Source organism: Hetaerina americana, unplaced genomic scaffold (genome assembly GCF_022747635.1).
Source record: "Hetaerina americana unplaced genomic scaffold, ioHetAmer1.1.p SCAF_3, whole genome shotgun sequence".
NCBI classification, from domain to species: Eukaryota; Metazoa; Arthropoda; class Insecta; order Odonata; family Calopterygidae; genus Hetaerina; species Hetaerina americana.
The window spans coordinates 12,681,635-12,699,910 of NW_027286874.1; the positions used below are offsets into that span (position 1 = coordinate 12,681,635).

General features: G+C 34.8%; 2 protein-coding genes across 2 annotated transcripts in view; one reads left to right on the forward strand and one right to left on the reverse strand.

The window, feature by feature from the left end:
- Positions 1-1,659: 1,659 nt before the first annotated feature.
- On the reverse strand, positions 1,660-7,674 carry Gem2 (Gemin 2). The gene is made up of 6 exons (XM_071587767.1): positions 7,287-7,674; positions 6,956-7,040; positions 6,704-6,847; positions 6,485-6,622; positions 3,022-3,207; positions 1,660-1,877 (listed from the first exon to the last, which is right to left on the reverse strand). Exons 1-6 carry the CDS (start codon positions 7,397-7,399, stop codon positions 1,785-1,787), a joined length of 759 nt encoding a protein of 252 aa, XP_071443868.1. The 5' UTR covers positions 7,400-7,674; the 3' UTR covers positions 1,660-1,784.
- Positions 7,675-7,790: 116 nt separating this feature from the next.
- udt (protein undicht) overlaps positions 7,791-18,276 on the forward strand; it is a 22,004-nt gene continuing 11,518 nt past the window's right edge. The window contains exons 1-8 of the mRNA XM_071587233.1: positions 7,791-7,907; positions 7,981-8,217; positions 8,632-8,937; positions 9,033-9,242; positions 10,965-11,181; positions 12,557-12,711; positions 16,688-16,927; positions 18,160-18,266. Coding sequence (XP_071443334.1) covers positions 7,838-7,907; positions 7,981-8,217; positions 8,632-8,937; positions 9,033-9,242; positions 10,965-11,181; positions 12,557-12,711; positions 16,688-16,927; positions 18,160-18,266 — 1,542 coding nt within the window. The 5' untranslated portion in view covers positions 7,791-7,837. The remainder of the gene's footprint in view (positions 7,908-7,980; positions 8,218-8,631; positions 8,938-9,032; positions 9,243-10,964; positions 11,182-12,556; positions 12,712-16,687; positions 16,928-18,159; positions 18,267-18,276) is intronic.

Genomic DNA, 18,276 nt, shown 5'->3' on the forward strand with positions numbered 1-18,276 from the left:
CTTTAAGGAGGGGAGAGTGGGAGGCATACAGAAATTCGTTAACAATATTTTCATTTAAACAAACACTATTTAAAATTTCTAAATGTTCTAAGGCGTCTAATCTATAGCCTTTGCTTTCAACATGTAAAATTTCGAAATCAAAATCACTTTTATGGTTATTATCAATCAAATGCTTTGCGAATTGAGAGTTCATCTTTTTATTTCTTGCACATGCTTGATGCTCCTTCACTCGTTCTTGGAATTTCCTCCCTGTCTGTCCGATGTATATTGCCCCGCAATCGCACTTTAGCTTATATACTCCACTCTTTTCCTTATATGGGATTCTGTCCTTTGTGTGGGAGAGCAGGCCCCTGAGGCTTGATTTGTTATAATGGGCTATCTTAATTCTACATTTTGGAAGTTTCTGACATACTTTTTGTGAAAAATCGTCTAAATAAAGGATTCTGCGCCACTTGGCTGCGGGGTCCTGTGGCGGTTCGGTACTGTAAATATCTTTCAATGCCATTTTATTAAGTTTTTTGCGGTATAGTTTCTCTACTAGCTCCTCATCGTAGCCGTTGTTTCTTGCAATCAATTTAATCGTGTTAAGTTCTTTTTTGACGTTGTTTTGCGACATTGGGACGTTCACCAAACGTTCCCCTTCATCTAACCCTCTCTAATCCGCTGACTCACGAGAGCTCTACAATGTAGACTTCTCCCTCCCGCTCCACATTCCACCAACATCGCGGAGGGGACGCCAAACTGCCCTCCCCTCCGGCACGCAAACCAATCCTGACTTTACCCCTCCCAAACCTTCCTGATTATCTCCACCCCACCCCCGCCCTGGCTGTATATATAAGAAGGGCTGCAAATGTAGAGAGCTATGACATTAATAATATCTTTATTCCACCATGCCATACAGGCATAGGATGATGTCAAAAAATAAAATAACCATAGATAAATTTAACAATTCTTCAATTGTACTTTGAATTTCGCTAAGGTCAAAATGCCTTTGAGTTTTGTGGAAACAGTTTAAATAAGAGCACATGTGAACGTGGGTTATTGTTGTTGAAATTAAACTTTGAGGGGTACATCACTCTTACACTGAGTGCCATAGAATTTAAGTAGTCAGATGGGTAGAATTTTCCCCTCAATGGGGGCACATAGCAGGATATAGTCCATTTTCAAGGATCTGAAAGGTTATTTACTGTGTTATTTGATTGAAACTATAGCCATTGCTTTCATGGGCTTATTAAAAACTCTATGTAATATTTACCTTGGTACCTCAGTGAAATGCCAAGAATATTATAATAGGTGTACAAACAAAAATATACGACATGAAAATAAAATCCAATGTAAAAGTATTTTTTAAAATAGAAAATCACCATTTTTGATAGTACAAAATTTATACTCCATTTATTTAACATGCATTTAGTTATAAATATTTTAACAATGCCACAAGTTAATATACGGGTACATACTTTTCCCTGGGGAGCAAAAAATGATATATTGATTGGAGGCAAAAAGAGGTATGTATGCTAGTTATATCACACAACGTATGTATCTAAGTTGGAACCCTAAATGGTTGAGCATTAAGCTACTGACCTCTCTTGTCATTAGCTAAATATGTAGGAGAGTACATAAATGATGACTATGCAGGATTAAATAATATACAAATAGTCACCTTTTGGTATAAAATTTATTCATGAAAAGAGCACATTACTTGAAACATTAAATAGAGCATATATGTGATAAAATGGATCAGAGTGGAGTGATCAATCAATACTTCCTTCTTCTCCCAAACTTTATTTATCAGCAAGATCACTCTGGCGGAAGTAGTTGGCCACCAGGCAAATGAAAAGGTTGAGGGCTGCAACATCAGGGTGGTCTGGTTTATCCTTATTAAAATATGAAGGAATTAAGTATCAGTGAAAATCTACAGGTTATTTAGAATATATATTCTCTATATTAATGCAATGAGAAACATGTGAGAAAATGCTTTTAAAATACACACAATAACTAATTCTACTCGAATAAAACAATCTGACCTTCTAAAAAGTAGGGTCACTTCTGCATTATTGGATAATGAATAAAATCAGCAGTTTTCCAGTTTACACACATAGAATTTCATTACAATGCATGTTCTGGCTTACTGGGCCACTGATCTAAGGTAGGGGTGGGGTGAAGCCGTGGGAGCTATTGCTCGCAGGATGTTGGGCGAGTGGTCACAATTCTGATTTAGGGAAATGAATGATCACATGGGAGAGAGTAAGAAAATAGTTATTCAATCTATAAAATACTGATATGATTCAGAATAATTTCATCTGAAGCCTAATCCTCTAATTGTTCCCCCTCTCATTTCTCTGCCCCAACTTCTATTCAGTCATTTTTATTTTTATGGATTCATAGGATTCAATCAACCTTATATAATATTTCCTACATTTGCTAGTGTATATAAACCACCCTGAATTATTTCTCCAAAAGAGCATTTGTTTAATAAAAAATTAATAAAATAACACTTTATCTCAGCAATTTTCTAAAAAACCCACCATATCATAGTGATAATTCAAGTCCTCAGGAAGAAAACAAACAAGTACAATTTTTTCAATACTGAGGTATGCATCCACATATTTACCAGCAAAAAGCAAACCGCACATCAATAGGGATGACATGAATATAAAAATTAAAATTAATATGCCCCATTTGCAATAAGAAAAAAATGAGGGCTTTCAGTAAGTCTGAATTTTCCTAGGGACCTTTTAACCTTCTGTAAAATTGAGCACTTTGAAATTTCTCGATGGCTATACATGTAAATAATAATTGAATAATTCTTATTTTGATCCTTGATTCTTTTTTTGTGCCTCCTCATAGGAGTTTTACTTATTTTCGGCAAATTATTATTTGCATGAAATTAAGCAATTATGAATTTTGCTCTAAGGATTAAAATTATTACCGTTTCTAATTGGCTTAGTATCAGTAATGTGTTTTCATGCATTTGCATCATATGGCACAGAATTTAAAAAGATCATCCATCCATCTTACCAATTTGGCACGCAATTGGGAGCACAATCTAGCCAAATTCCGCAGAATGGAGCAGGTATCAGGCGTTAATGGCAGTTCAAGAGCAGCTAGCAATGCATACAACCAGGAGCCTTGATCATGAGAAAAGGAGCATCTGTTGCTACTCAACCATTCCACTTCATATTCAAGCATCTTCTCCACTACTGGCTGAGAAAAGAAATGTGAGAATGCAGATAAGTAAGACCATCACCAAAACCAGCACACCGAAAAGTACATTCAACTTCCTTCAAATTAATAGCAGGAAATTCTGTAAGAGTATATTTAGCAATAATGTGCACACAACAATTTTATGCTATAAAAATCATTCACCTTGACCAAAATTTAAAACTGAATCATTTAATTTCTCGTTGAGAGCTTAGATCAGTTTAGCTCTCCATGAATCCTTTTACAATGAATGCCTATAGAATTTAAAGGTATAACAAGTTCCAATGAATTACCATTCACAAAACATCACAAATTAATCGCTATTGTGCACACAGATCCACAGCCTTTGAGATTAAAGCCATAATTCAAATATTTACACAGATGTGCCCACCTTTGACAATTCAAATACTGGTTCTTTAAAAAAAAATGACTGTGCTGAAGGATATCTTTGTAATTCGGTTTACTAAAGCACTCCGGCGAAAATCAACAGATTTGGATACATATGGCAGTCTGGGTGAATGATTATTACCCAGAGAAATTCTTGCATTTTACAACTTACTCGCCAAAGATGCAATCGAGTACGTCTATGCTAAATAAGAGCCGTAATAAAAATATAAATTTTATGAATGTTCATACAAATCTATGACAGTTTGAGGAATAAAACATATATTATCATTGCAAGTAAAATGCAAGGAAATATGCTAGATATGCTTTACTTGAGAAATACAATTCTTGTTCCATCCTAATTTCCTTCGTAATTTAAAAGCACTGTTTGTAATAGCTAATTACAGAGCATTCACTCACATTTATTCATTTTGATGGCTCCTGCAGTGTGATTTTGTCATAGATGCATTGATTCTATGATCTATTTTGAGTAGGCCCATTTTGCTATTGACTAACTGTTCCAGTAAAATGGGTCTACATATATTAAATCCTAGAAAACTTGGATCTTAACTTGCATTAAATTGCTGACTTTCTCTTAATTTGATCAACTACTTTTGTGATTTGCACTGCACTTCCTAGAGGCATATGGCCCATGATCAATATACTAGGATTTTTATTATAAATTTATGGCAAACATAAGAAATGGTGTCACTTGGAGGAAATGTTTTATATTCATGATTACTATGAGGAGAAAAGGGGTGGAATATGGATGGGTAGGATGCATCAGCATCAAAACTCACAATCTCATTACAGAAGAAAGGAATGAGTAAACAAAGTCAGATATGTAGAGGGTCACTTCCCCACATCTGAAGAGAATGGCAACTTGTGGGGTGGGGAAATAGTTAGGAGGGAGAATGAGAAGGAACACTTGGCAATTAAAAAGAAAAACTTCAACCAGACTGTTAAGAATTTCAAATCGTTATAAGAAATCACAATGTGTCCATTGTTTACATAAAAAATAAAAGGAACAAAATTACTTAAATTTTTCTTTTCCATTCAGTTTCTGGAAAAATAATATTTATCTTCCCAATTATTACAACACTTAGGGATCTCCTAAGAGTACCATTCTCCAAATCAGAGGTGCTGTTACATTATCTATCTTTCTAATAGAAAGATGTCTTCCATTTCCTCAACTTTCACTTCTCAACTTCTCTCCTTATGTGCATTCAAACCATGGAGTACACAAACCTTTAAAGCTCAATCCCTCACTTTTAAGGTCTCACATCTCTGTATGACTATTTGTCTGAAGGTCCCCCTCAACACATTCTCAGCACTGAATTTATTTAAAATATCTCCCACTTAATTCTCAAACACAAATGCTTTTCTTTCCATGATAAACATTACCTCCAAATCAAAGGTTGTGAAATGAGAAGTAGACCCAGCCCTTCATATGAAAATCACAATCCTGGCACCTTTAAAGAAAATTTCCTTTCTCATTACCCCAACAATCCCCACTTTAGGAGAAATACGTATACATATTGATTTTCCCAGCCATAGAGCAACGATTGCCTGAATATACTTATTTCTTTCTCTCTCTCCTTCACCTCCAATTTCAGTTGCCATCCATCGCAAACAAAACAATCTCTTCTCTACTTCCTATCTGCAGTCACCAAATCTACCATTATCTTTACTCCCATGACAAATTTCTCTCTAATTGGCTCTAATCTCGCCTTGAATGAATACATATGGAGACCCTCATGAACAACGATGTCCTCAGAAACTTCACTAACCCAAACCTTCCCAAAACCTCTACACCTTCTCCATCTGTACCACATACTTCCTCGGCATTTAGTACCTAAACTATATCCCCATTCGGATCAACCACAAAAGTTTTTCCTCTAAATGACCATCAGTCTTTTTGACATGTCCTGGTCTTCTATAAATCATCCTGAAAACTGCAAAACTTCCATCTAAATCCTCCATTTCCCATGTTCCATTTGCCCTGATGTAAATGTCCTATCTTTTACCACTCCTGTCCTCCATTCAAAACTATCCAATTCTTTTCCGTCCTACTCTATTACATCATCCACTTCCAGCAATTTCATTTACCAACTGATAAGCACACTCTGCCCCTCCTCCTACATTTGACAATGCAACACACCTCTCAATTTTTGCACCAACAATCTCCATATCTCCTGCTACCCTTTTTCCCAATCAGCCTGAAAGTGTCATTCAATGACTTCATGCTTCATTTAAGGAGTTTCAATGTTTCGATTACCATCTCCCTTCCCATCAGACACACCACTACACGTTTAAACCCATGAAACAGAGTACAATGGTTCCTAAATGCATGCATTGACCCACACTAAAACATGTGTCACTAGGAAGTAGCCTACTACTCCTCGATTGTACATCGCAACACTCACCCCCTTACATACCGGCACTGTGTTGATCATATGTTATTAATTAAAAAAACTCATTCATAACTATGTGTAATTTTCCTATAGTAACTATGAAATAACTATGCATGTGAATGTTGTAACTTGAATGGGGGCAAAAGACACTGCAGATGCGAGAGCTGAACATCATTCTAAGTTAGCAGAAGACAGTAAAATATTATAAATTATATATTCCCACTCGGTACACCAGTCTATTAACCCATTTGAAAGTCCTACTTAAGAATTGATTAAATTGATTTTCTGTGATTCACACACTTTTCAATTGTTTGCAGTGTTTATGAAACCTACCGTATCTAATTCATTGCAGTATAAATTTAGAATGGGGGGGGGAGCTTAGGATCCTGAGTCACCTCCAAGGCCAATTGTTTTTCCCTTGAAATGGCCAACTTGAGTGTTCTCTATAAAAAATAATTTGATAAAATATTAGGTTTTCTTACGTGAGGAATAGCAGTCACAATGCTGAGAAGAGGTAGGACCTTGGCTTTCCCTTCAAAATCATTACCATCTTCTTCAGTGCTCTCCAGTGTCCTCCCAAAACACATTTTGTACCATTCGTGATAATTATCATCAGGTGGCTGCAATATATAATTTTCTAGATAGATATATATATAAATATATAACCCATATTCGCACTATTAACCATAAACCAAATTTACCAGCTTCAGAGGTGGAGGATGTTTATTGTGATTTTTCCTACACCTGGCAAGTCGTTGCCGCACGCTAGAAAAGTTTGCAACTTGTAACTGTTGCCACTCCTTTGTAGGAGCATAATCAGTTGGTGCCGCTACGCAACCAGGCAGCTGAAATATAAACAGGCGGTCGCTTCACTTAATTTCTTAACACGATAATATTACTCCTTTATCACTATTAATTTTAAACGGCATTGCTAATTTTCAAATAAAACTCACATTATTTATTAGAAAAGTCTGCTTTTTGATAAGAGGTTTCTTCACGGACGCAACTACAACGTCTTCACACCTAGCAGCCTCCCAACTGTGAATAAAACAATATATGTAGAGGGGCAAATGCCTATATTTTTCACATAAGATGAGCGAAAATGATGGTGCTCAGGTTAACCATAATTTGCGCATCCGCAAGGATAACAAGCCGATGAAATACCTAAATAATGAAATAATAAAACATGCAACGACTACTGAGAGCTCAAAATGTTGTAAACTGGAACAAAAGCACTAAAAAATGAAAACTTCGTGCGGAAGTTGATGCACCAATAACACATACACAACTCTTTGAATGTACTCCTGTCCTGTCGAAGGAGGAACTGTAGGATCAAAATCTTCATCTATTTCTTCCACAACTAACGCCCTTTTCCTGATATCTTCACAATCTGACATGATGAGTACACAGGAATAACAAAAAAGGAATTTTTGCAATAAATTCTTTATTTTCAGGAGAAATTCGGTTCATGTCCTATGTAGATATTCCCAAAATAACTAGAGAACAAACGTCACTGTCAGGTTGTAAGCGAACATATGTAAACCAACATGTCTTTACGATTATTAGAAGGCTCAACAATCAGGAAAATGAGAATTGTAAACGTTAAATTACACCAAAACTTAGTAAGCATAACAATGCTTCAACATTTGAGAAACTGTTTAACGTACGTTGCGCTCCCTGCAACTCACTGCGCTCCTTTTCTCGATAACGATTCTCTTTTGGTTAAAAACGTTAATAAATACGCCTATGGAATCCAGTTTGTGGGTGGAGCTGGATTGGTTAAACATGGTTGTTGTGATATATTTGTGCTGAAATTAGTATTTTAAAACTTAGAAATGGCCATCCGGTCGTCTTCAACGCTCATTTTAAAGTTTTCTTTGTTTGTTTTAGTTTTAATGTATGAAGGTGAGTGTGTATACTTTCGGATTTGTGTAGTACTGAGATCATGAAAAGTGTGAAAACTAAACTTCTACTTTAGTTCACAGTAATTCATCATGCAATATACCGCTTATAATAAGAGGATCCTGGTTTTCATGGGAGGATGGGTCAAATACAGTAACGGATATAAACGCTGATTCCATGACGAGAAGGGGTTACTGTGTGAACATGAAGGAGGAACATCATGTGAATTACACGTTTGTTTTCAAGCAAGAACGTTGTTATCACTGCGTAAAATTACTGGTTAGAACAGTAAATGTTCTTGAGAAAATTGAGAGTGAGTATATGCCTATTATTCTAACATTTTGGCGTGGCGACAGTGGAAACCACCTGTGAAAAATTTATGAATATACTAGGCAAACCAAAATTTTTAAGACGTTTTTGGTGGAATTGAATGCTTTTCCACATTATAATGTGAAATTAATCGAGATTAACGGTTCATTTTATTTATGTTCATGTTAAGTGGAAAACTTGCCAAAATCCGTGTGCATTTTATTGGTACGATTCCTGCGTATCCCATTATATAGTTGTCTTTATAATCTAAAGACAATCATTTAATAGTAATGTCATGAATGGTAAATCAACTGCTTTTTTCAGCGTTGTTTTAACAGTTATAAATTGAAAGCTAATGTTCTTTTTTATTTTCATTGTAATTTCTTGCCACTATATAATCCAATATTAATCTTTTTAGCGGGATGTGTTAATATTCCTCCTGGCGTTGAACCAACCGTGGAGAAAGTTTGTGGTCGGCTTAGGCACGACCAACAGCTCATAACGCTGTTTTCTGAGAATTACACACCTGTAAATTGTCGATCCTCTCTTGAGGGAGTGTGGCAGTTTGCTTATCAAAACAGATTCAGATTCACTGGCGAGTGCAGTCATCCTGAAGCAACAATTAAATCATGTCAGACTCCTGGAACACAATTTCTCATTTCTAATCAAAAGTTTAACATTACCTACAAGAAATGCGATGGAATGGCAGAGACGTTCAATGGAGGTTCGTTTTGTCATAGATGTTAAATATGGTGTTCTGTTAATAGGTCGATTTGAGTTTTATAGTGATATTTTTTAATACTACTATATTACATTTAGTTGTTGAATACAGCTGCCTTGGTGATTGGTTTGTCGACAAAAATCATTTCTTTGCTGTGGCAAATACAAAGGAATCCAGGAAAGATGAGAAATATCGATGTTTTTTGAAGAATCGTGATGATGACCTTTATATTGGAGTTTCTATTACGGCGGAATGTAACACACTGAAAACTCCTGAACAGAGCCCCGAGCGTCTACGAATAACTCCAAGTAAGTAATATGTATGACTGAAATTGCCATTTAATGATACTTCAACATAGTGATTATTATTGTGTATTTTTTGTGAGGTGCCTTCTTCAAATGTGGAATAACTGCAGTATAAAACTCATGTTCTGCACAATATATTGAGACTGACTTTGGCTCAATATGTTTATATTTGATTTTGTTGCTATGACCATCAAAATGGTAGCATATATAATGCAATAGATAAAGTATACAGATGGTGTCTCTGCATGGCCTTGGCTAAATCTAAGTTGCCCATTTTTTTAGGCGTCAGAAATCCTACCGAAACAGAGACAACAACTATTTGATCTGGACATATACATTGCACATGTTTAGGAGATAAGAGTAATTTTTCATGCACTATTACTGAAAAAAGTGCCATTTTCCATTACAATGAGTGGAGAGAGGTATGCAAGCCTGCAATGCAGTATAAGATACCTTCAGAGAAAAGGAGGATCGGCCTCAAAACCTTCATTTCATTCAGAACCGCTTAATTTATGTAGATTTTTAATTTGATATTATGTAAGAATGCAAGTTACAAATTATGTTTAATCTGTGGGTTGGTACCAAAAATAAAATAACAATATGGACAAACCAAATCCTCCCATTATTATTAAAGCTGTGTTAATCTGAAATAGGATCTTGAAGGTTTTCTATAAATTTACCAATCAGTCAGTGCTTAAAATCTATTTCACTTGCATTTTCTAGACATTGTTAATGTTTATATATTCAATTGTTTCAGGCTTCACTTCCTGGAAGTATTTAATATCCATACTGAAAAGAAAGACTTGTACGGTGAAACGCATTGTACTGTATAATAAAATCTGTGGAAAAGTACGAGTCTTCCTTTTTAGTATTGTTAATGTTTATTTATTGCTTACTAGCAATGTATACCCCTTATTTGCTTGCCTGATGTTCTCTTCTCTGCCACAGTCTTCAACATCTCATTTCCAATCAAAATACTTCGTATCCAACTTCCCTGCCTTCTTTGAATTTCTCTCAATTATTCTCTCTCCTCTCCCAAAACGCCTAGCACTTACTCGATCATTTTCCTTTCTGTCAATTTCACCTGGTTGATTTTGTTCTACTCACTTACCAAAGTCTTAGTATTTAAGATTTATGTTCCATTTTCAATTAAATTTTTTTCATTACTAATTTAATATTACAGCAATCTTAATAAAAATAAGAAATAATTTCAATTAAATAGCTTGAACAAAGAATATTTTGGTAAATTTCTATTCCAGTGAGTAATAATTTGCTGTCAATTAATTGGAAATCTTATGTAATAAAATGGAAGAAAGATCAGAGCATTGGAGTACTTCAACTTCTGGATCAATTATTAAGCTTTTTGGGTTTTTTTCTAAATTTATAGGTTCTTTAATGAGGAACTTCCACCCAGGGTCCCCAAATATGTATATATTTTAAGTAGCATATTATAAGCATACTACATGAAAATCATCTGGGAGAGAATTATCAATAAAAAATTTTATCGAAAATATGATTGCTTCCAATTTTGGAAGTAATTATTACCAAAAATGGGCAAATTTGTTTCTTCTTGTGTAACGATCTAACAATTAGTTATCAACAGTCAAAAGTACTTTCACAATACTCCTCAAACTAGATGATTATCTAGTAGATAATAAGTTATTGCTTTTTTATTTAGAGGTTACAATAATTAATGAAATGCATTTTTTATTTTTCATTGTGCAGTTAAATCTGAAGTTGTTGAACCTGGATGTCGGTTGCCGCAGAATTTTAGTGGAGATTGGATTAACACAGCCAATCTTGATGCGGATGTCTTTATCAATGAAACACACATTATTGAGACATGGTATCCTGATGATGGTCGTTATCGGCGCACCATTTATGTTTGCAGAGAACAGAGAGATAGCCGTTACATGATGGCCCGGTTAACTGTGGATGGATGGTAATGTTGAAGGGAATACTTTGTTACACCTGCATATCAACAACCTCTGTAAAAGTATTATTCAACTATTCATCAGATTCATGAGATTTATCAGCCCTGTCTCGTCTGTATTTAAATTAAATTGACTGCATTTCTTCTGAAGATGTCAAGGATTGGAGTCTAGTCTTTGGCAGAATTTCCATCTGTATTTCCTTTTCATTAGATGCACCTAATCCAGACTGGAGAGAGTAGCTGGAGACTAAGGGGATAGTTGAATTGCAGGGGTGGGGTATAGCTGTAATTCCTCTCCAAAGTAAATAATAAATTTATTGCGTATAATTTTGAGTCTTTTCACTGTAAATTAGTAGTTTATAATTGCTTAATGTTGGAATTTACAGTATTTATTCTAGGTGGTAATCTTTAGTTGATGCATGAGATTTCTTTGGAGTGCATTTCAATAACATTGTTGTTTTAAGTGGGATTTGTAGGGTTAATGGAGGGGAGACATTTTTGCAATGAAAAGGTAGCCTGCCATTGCCTATATAAGTATGGTGCATGATGAGTATAATGACTGGGATACTTTGAGAGAAGTATTTATGAGCTTAGCTGGGTAAAAAGGCAGCGATTTTTTCATGATATTATTAGTTAATATCTCATGTATTAAGGATTGTGCCAGTTAGCTATTTCTCTTGTTATTTTTCACTTTTGTGTAATGTAAAACTTTAATGTTCACTTCTTTTGGATCAAAATTTAACCTAGTTGGTTATGTATTCAGCTGCTGAGTACTTGCATTATTTCACTTTTGAGGATTAGGTGTTTATAGGCATGTGTGAGCTCTGTGATTTACTGGACATCAGGATTTTAGGAGAAATACTAGGTGAATCAGAGAATGGAAATATAAACTGTGCTTTGCCATTTTTATGCTTTCCACCTCATTCACGAGATGTACTTCCCTGGGGTGTGATGGGTGTCATTTTTGTACTTGAAAAAAAAGAGTGAAATTCGATTTTGAAATTTAGGTACATATGCATTTCAATAACCTTTCTTCAAGAGGAAACAAAAACACTTGTCTGTTTGAACATATGAAACATTTCCAAGCCAGGGATATGAATGTTCCTTTAAAATGATATACTGGTATAATAAAATTATATATAAATATGGCATCATGTATTTGAAATCATTATTGTACATGTGTTTTCATGAATTGACCTTGACATAATATTTCTATATAAATCTCTGGAAAAACTTGGTTGAATTCTATTTGAAATGGTTTTGAATCCTTGGGAGTCTGCTTTGAAATCTTATTAAATTGAAAATACAATGTTTAAAACCTGTAAAATTAAAGTGTTTGGAATTATGTTTTAATATCCTTTGAAAATATTTTTTTTCTTTTCAGTCAAAAGGATTATGTTTGTTTTGACTTTGTGCCCCAGCACCACAATATTATCCGGTTTCGCAAAGGTGTTGCTGTTATAATTGACAATTTCCACACTGTTTGCTCATGGGTGCAATTCCCAAATAAAGAAGATTGGAAATATGATATCTTTCTTGGTAAGTCTTTTGGGCGGGGATTTTTGTGCCATATTTTGTTGAGTGTATTATTATATCATATGATAGGAATTTAAACATTGAACTTGCCTGGAAAGGTGATTCGATTGTTTGCTGTTAAGGTATCAGTTGATATCAATTTGCAGCCTGATTGATTGGAAGGATATGATTATTATTTAGTCCTAAAATGCAACTGCTAAAACTTGGAAACATTGGAGAAATTTGGTTGAGAGATTTATTATAATAATAATATTGGTATATGAATCCTGTAGATGTTATGAAAAGTTTTTAGGAGATGAATCTTCTTCTGTATTTTTTGCTAATATAACAATAACCAATATTTTCAACTTCTCTGGTAAATTAAATTATTGCTCTAATATTTTCTATGATAACCACCTAAAATTTGTATGAACTTGAATGTTGGTAAATGGCTAAGATTTACTAATGATGTTCTAGGTCTAACTCTTCATTTTTCCAAAATACATATCTAATGAGTCTTTCCAAAGTTTGAAACGCCCACCAGTTTAAATGAATTTGGCATTTAAAGGAGCCAAGCTCTTATATGCCTTAGGACTTCAGATTCACTCAGGGTTGTCAAGCTTCAATTCTGGGTCTTTACAAAATTAATGTAGATATTCCTGGATGTCTGGGCTTTCTTTAGGAGGATATTTAGAAAAGTACATGGAATGGAATAGAAATAAACGACTTACCTCAGTGAAATATTTTTTATTTTTCAATGTAGTCTTTCTGTATACTAAATCACTTGGTCCAGTGATGTTCCATGTCTTGATCCCATCTTGAAATTTAGATACCTTCAGGCTTGCAAACTGGCAATAGGGCAAAATATATTTCTACTTTTGCTGTTAGTTCTTTGTTTGAAGAGAAACTCCGTCCACCAAGGAAAATTTTGAGCTTGGGGAACAGATGGAAATCTGATTGAGTCAAATCAGGCAAATAAGGTGGGTGTGGCAACAATTCATATCTTAGTTCACATATTTTTACCATGGCAGCAACACTTGTGTGGGTGTGCATTGTCTTGATGAAGGATGACTTTCTTCCTTGTTAAACTTGGCCTTTTTTCAAATACGTTTTGCTCTAGTTGGTCCAGAAGGTTAGCATAGTATTGTCCAGCAATTGTTTGACCCGTAAGAAGATAATCTATCAGCAGATTCCATTTCGTATCACAGAAAACTGAAGCCATCACCATTCTGGCTGACCACATTGTCTTTGCTATCTTTGGTGGTGGTGAATCAACATGTTTCCACTGCTTTGACTACTGTTTTGTCTGTAGGGTATAGTAGTGGACCCAAGTTGCATCTGTGGTCATAGACCAGCTCAGAAAATCTTGTTGGTTGCTCTTAAAATGGGTCAAACAGTTAAAAATTTCCATTCTCATCCCTTTGTGATCCTGTGTGAAGAGTCATGGCACTCACAACCACTATGCGGATCATCATCCAAGCTGTTCTGACCAAACTGAAACTTGCTTGTCCATTTAGCAACAGTTGAATATGAAGGAGTAGAGCCCCCAGAGTGTTCTGAAAGTCTACATGAAATTCCTATACTTTCATACCTTTCTTTGCAAAGTATTCAATCAGTACTCGAATCTCAGTTTTATCCATCTTCATAAATCAGTACACAGGAACAACAGAGAGGTATCCTCACGGCAGACCTCTTCTGAGAGCACTGATGCGTTACCTGTTTACTCATAAAAGATTACCTATTACCATGTGGGAAACACATTGTGCTAGCTCTGACATCTGGTGGTTGTTCCTAGAACCTTACTAACTACCCTTGTATTTATGGTTGAGTATTATTGTAGGCTGCAAGTATTGCTGAGTGAATTGGAAATTCAATGCGATTGGTTGATAGATAAGTAAAGGCTTAAATTGAGTAGCTTCAGGCATGATGTGGTGGAAGTCAAACATAATGAATAACTGATCGTATCACTTTTCCACTTGATAAAATTTTTTATTTTATGGCTGGGTTTCGATGTATTACATCATCATCAGGTGACCAAATGAAGTAGTGTGCCATCTTATATACGTTTAAGATTCCGGAAGGAGGGAAAAGGGAATCTTAAATGTAAATAAGACAGCACACAACTTCATTATTGTTACCTGATGGTGATGTAATGCATTGAAACCCGGTCAGAAAATAAAGAATTTTATCAAGTGGAATAGAAAAAGCTTGTAAAAACTTTCATATGGACCGTAGTTATGTACGACTCAGAAATATGGTCACTGAATCAGGCTGATAGACGTAGATTGGAGGATTTTGAAATATGGGTTGGAGAAGGATGTGCAAGGTAAAATGGACCGAAAGGAAAACAAATGAGTTAGTACTAGCTATGGTGGGCGAGGAGAAAGGCTTGTTGGGAGAAATCATTACAAGGCAGGAAAAATGGATGAAAAGCATTTTGATCGGCAGTGGGATGTTGACAACTGTAATAGAGAGGAGAATATTAGGCAAACAAGGAATGGGCAGGAATAGGATAGGGATGATGTGGGATGGGATGGAGGAGGAAGTACACAGAGATGAAGAGGGACTTGTTGTAGAGTAGGCTGCTGTATTGTGTTTTGTTTGGAGATATTTATTTGGTAGTTTTGTCCTTCCTAAATATACGTTAACCAGTAGATTATCTAATAAAAAATTATTGTAGGCATTATAGAGATATGTGGATAATATTGTAGATATTATCATTATAGGTTTCCAGTGAAGAATAACTATCCATACAGTTGTACACTTCTATCACAAAATAGTTTAGTGTCTATTCAATTAAAATACAGGCAATTTGGCCCTGTGATGCCTTATACAGTGTTTAAATGAATATCAGGGTCTTAAGACTTGGTGTTACTTATTACATTTAACTGGTACTTATAAATTATACATCAAATGAAAAAGTAACTCGAACAATTTTTCCTACGAGCATTCAATGTGAGCGCCATTTGTCACCTTGTACACATCGAGTTGATAGGTAAGTTCTTCCCAAACCTTGATCAGTGTGTCAGGAGTAATTGTTGCAACAACTACTTCAATCCTGTTTCTTAAGTCAGGTAGGTCAGCTGGTAGCTGAGGCACATACGGCATAAGATTGGGTGACCGTGGAGGCCTTTCAAAGCAAGCTCTGTCATCTGACTCCTTGCGGCCAATCCAGCAGTGGAGTGCAACATTGTTTTACCAGTCATGTACTGAGCTATACCGGTGAAGTGCTTCACCATCTTGCTGCCAAATAATCCTTTTATTCAGCTTCTTCCAATTAAGGAAAGAGCTATATTTTTATTGCATCAAGATAAGAAACACCAGTTACTCTTGCTTCACCGAAAAAGAAAGTTGAAAACTCCATTATTCATTTTAAACACCCTGTATTAATATGCTTTTTTTATCTGAACAAATAGCTGAACATGCAAGATTCTTCCTCAACAATAACCCTTTATTAAATGCTTTTTCAAAATATCTTTCATTGGGTATATTTTGCCTGATTAAAGATGATGCACACATGAATAATAAACCTTATATTAATTCCACCCAAACTTTCATGAAAACTCTTCACTGTTTTTGTTCACTATTTTTGAATTCAGGACTTTTCTCAATGGAGCTGGATAAAATGGAAGGTAATATGGTGTAGCTGTCCATTTATGATTGAATTCTAATGGAGTAGGCATGGGATTTCATGCTTACGTATCAAGAATTTTAAGCACTCAAAATTTATGATTACATTAATAGTCATTATTTAACTATTTTGTTGTCTCAGGCATAACTTTATGGAATTTACATAGCATATTGAAATGAAATAATTGACTTTGTAATTCTGCTCACTTTATTCCACACAATTCCACACAAAAGTGTGTGGAATTACCAAGTTAATTATTTCATTTCAATATATAATGTAACTTATTCAATGCCGGGCATTAATACATTTCACTTGTGTTAGTCAATAATGTAAGCGTGTTTTTATAATATATGTATTCCTAATTTTTAGCTGCAAATCCAGTCCCTGTCCGTTGCCCAGTAGCTGGAAAGTTCAACTTCACACAGAAAGGTGATATACCATTTGAAACTCGAATTTTGGGTGGTGTAACCCTCTCGCCACGACCTAATCTCTACTGCAAGGAGAATATATCAGACTTCTCAGTGTGTGACACCGATCAAAAAGAAATAGCCATTGATGAGACTTATTGCCTTTCTGTTGATCATCTTGGAAGACCTGTAGATATATACAGTAAGTATTCAATTATTTTGGTTTCTGTGTCCTAAGGTGCGCATTTTGTTTTTTAGATTTAAGTAACTTTTACTTTAAAGGGACTTGCTAATAGTTATTACATTCTCTGTTTCAAAATCCTTTATTATTTATTATAAAAGTTATCATTGTATCCTGTTTTAAATGAAACAGGAAACATGATTGTTATGACATGCTCCACTTGAAATTGTTACTACTGTGTGTGGTTCTATTTCTCAATAAAAGTGTTTTTTTCAAATTTAGGGTGGGATATGCTAGCGGAAGATATATGTATGGGTATAATTCTTTAATCTCATTGTAGTTTAAGTTTCAAGGCCTGTCCCCATCATTTGATAGTTTAATTTATGAAATAGAATGGTTATTGGGAATGGCAGTTGTTGTTTTTCCCTTAATTATTTACAAGGGAAAAAATAAATTCAGAGTTCAAACCTGGACACTTTCTTGGAATTTTCAAAATTTTCCATGATCATCCCATGAACAGGAATATCTCTGGGAAATTAAAAGGCTCCAACTAAAATAATAGCACTCAGGAAAATGTGTCATTTACTCAGTTTCTAATTTTATCTAAATATTGAAGAAATATTGCATAAAGACTAATTCATGTTAGCATTGTCAGAAAAGTCAGATGGCAAGGATTGATCATGACCATACCACATTCAGCAAATGGGGTCAAGAGCTGTCAAAATTGCTTATCAGTTTCAGCAGTATATTTTGTTAATAACTAACCTTAAAAAAATAAGCATGAATACATTATAAGAATTTCATGCTAAAAGAACTTACTGGATGAGTGATTACACTCCCCTCAAATTGTTGTCTGATATGCTCATTGAAACTGTTCTTTTACTTAAATTTTGCTCTTTGCTGAATGTGGTAAATATGGAATGGCAAACCTATTGAAGTATATATTTGAACAGAGGTTCCAGAACTTTATTTTGAATTTTTAAGATGCTACATGACCTTAATGTGGTCAGCGAAATGTGCAAATTAATTCTGATATCTTAATTGTTTAGATAAAATGGCTTATGATATCTTTTGCCTGGAAAGGAGCACTTATTATGCATTAGAATGATCAATTTTCACTCACCAATAGAAAGCTTAACAATTGGATGACATTGTGGTTCACAGAAAGGAAAATCTTTCACCTTGAACTTGAATAGAATTAAAATTCCAATGAATTGTGGTTTGTTTAATCAATTGATAAAATTTAATTATAGGTGACCCGGATTACAGAATGAAGTGCATTGGTTATTGGAAGGAGAATCTTAAGTCATATCTCATTACATACGATGAATTGGATGCCTTCAGCAAGTATAGATGTTGGGTAAGTTAAG

Excerpts from the sequence above, each read along its gene's own strand:
- Gem2 (XM_071587767.1), bottom strand. The coding sequence starts at position 7,399 with ATGTCAGATTGTGAAGATATCAGGAAAAGGGCGTTAGTTGTGGAAGAA. Across the intron at positions 7,041-7,286 it reads GAGTACATTCAAAGAGTTGT|TTGGGAGGCTGCTAGGTGTG; the intron begins GTATGTGTTATT and ends TTTTATTCACAG. Across the intron at positions 3,208-6,484 it reads TTGTGACTGCTATTCCTCAC|CCAGTAGTGGAGAAGATGCT; the intron begins GTAAGAAAACCT and ends TTCTTTTCTCAG.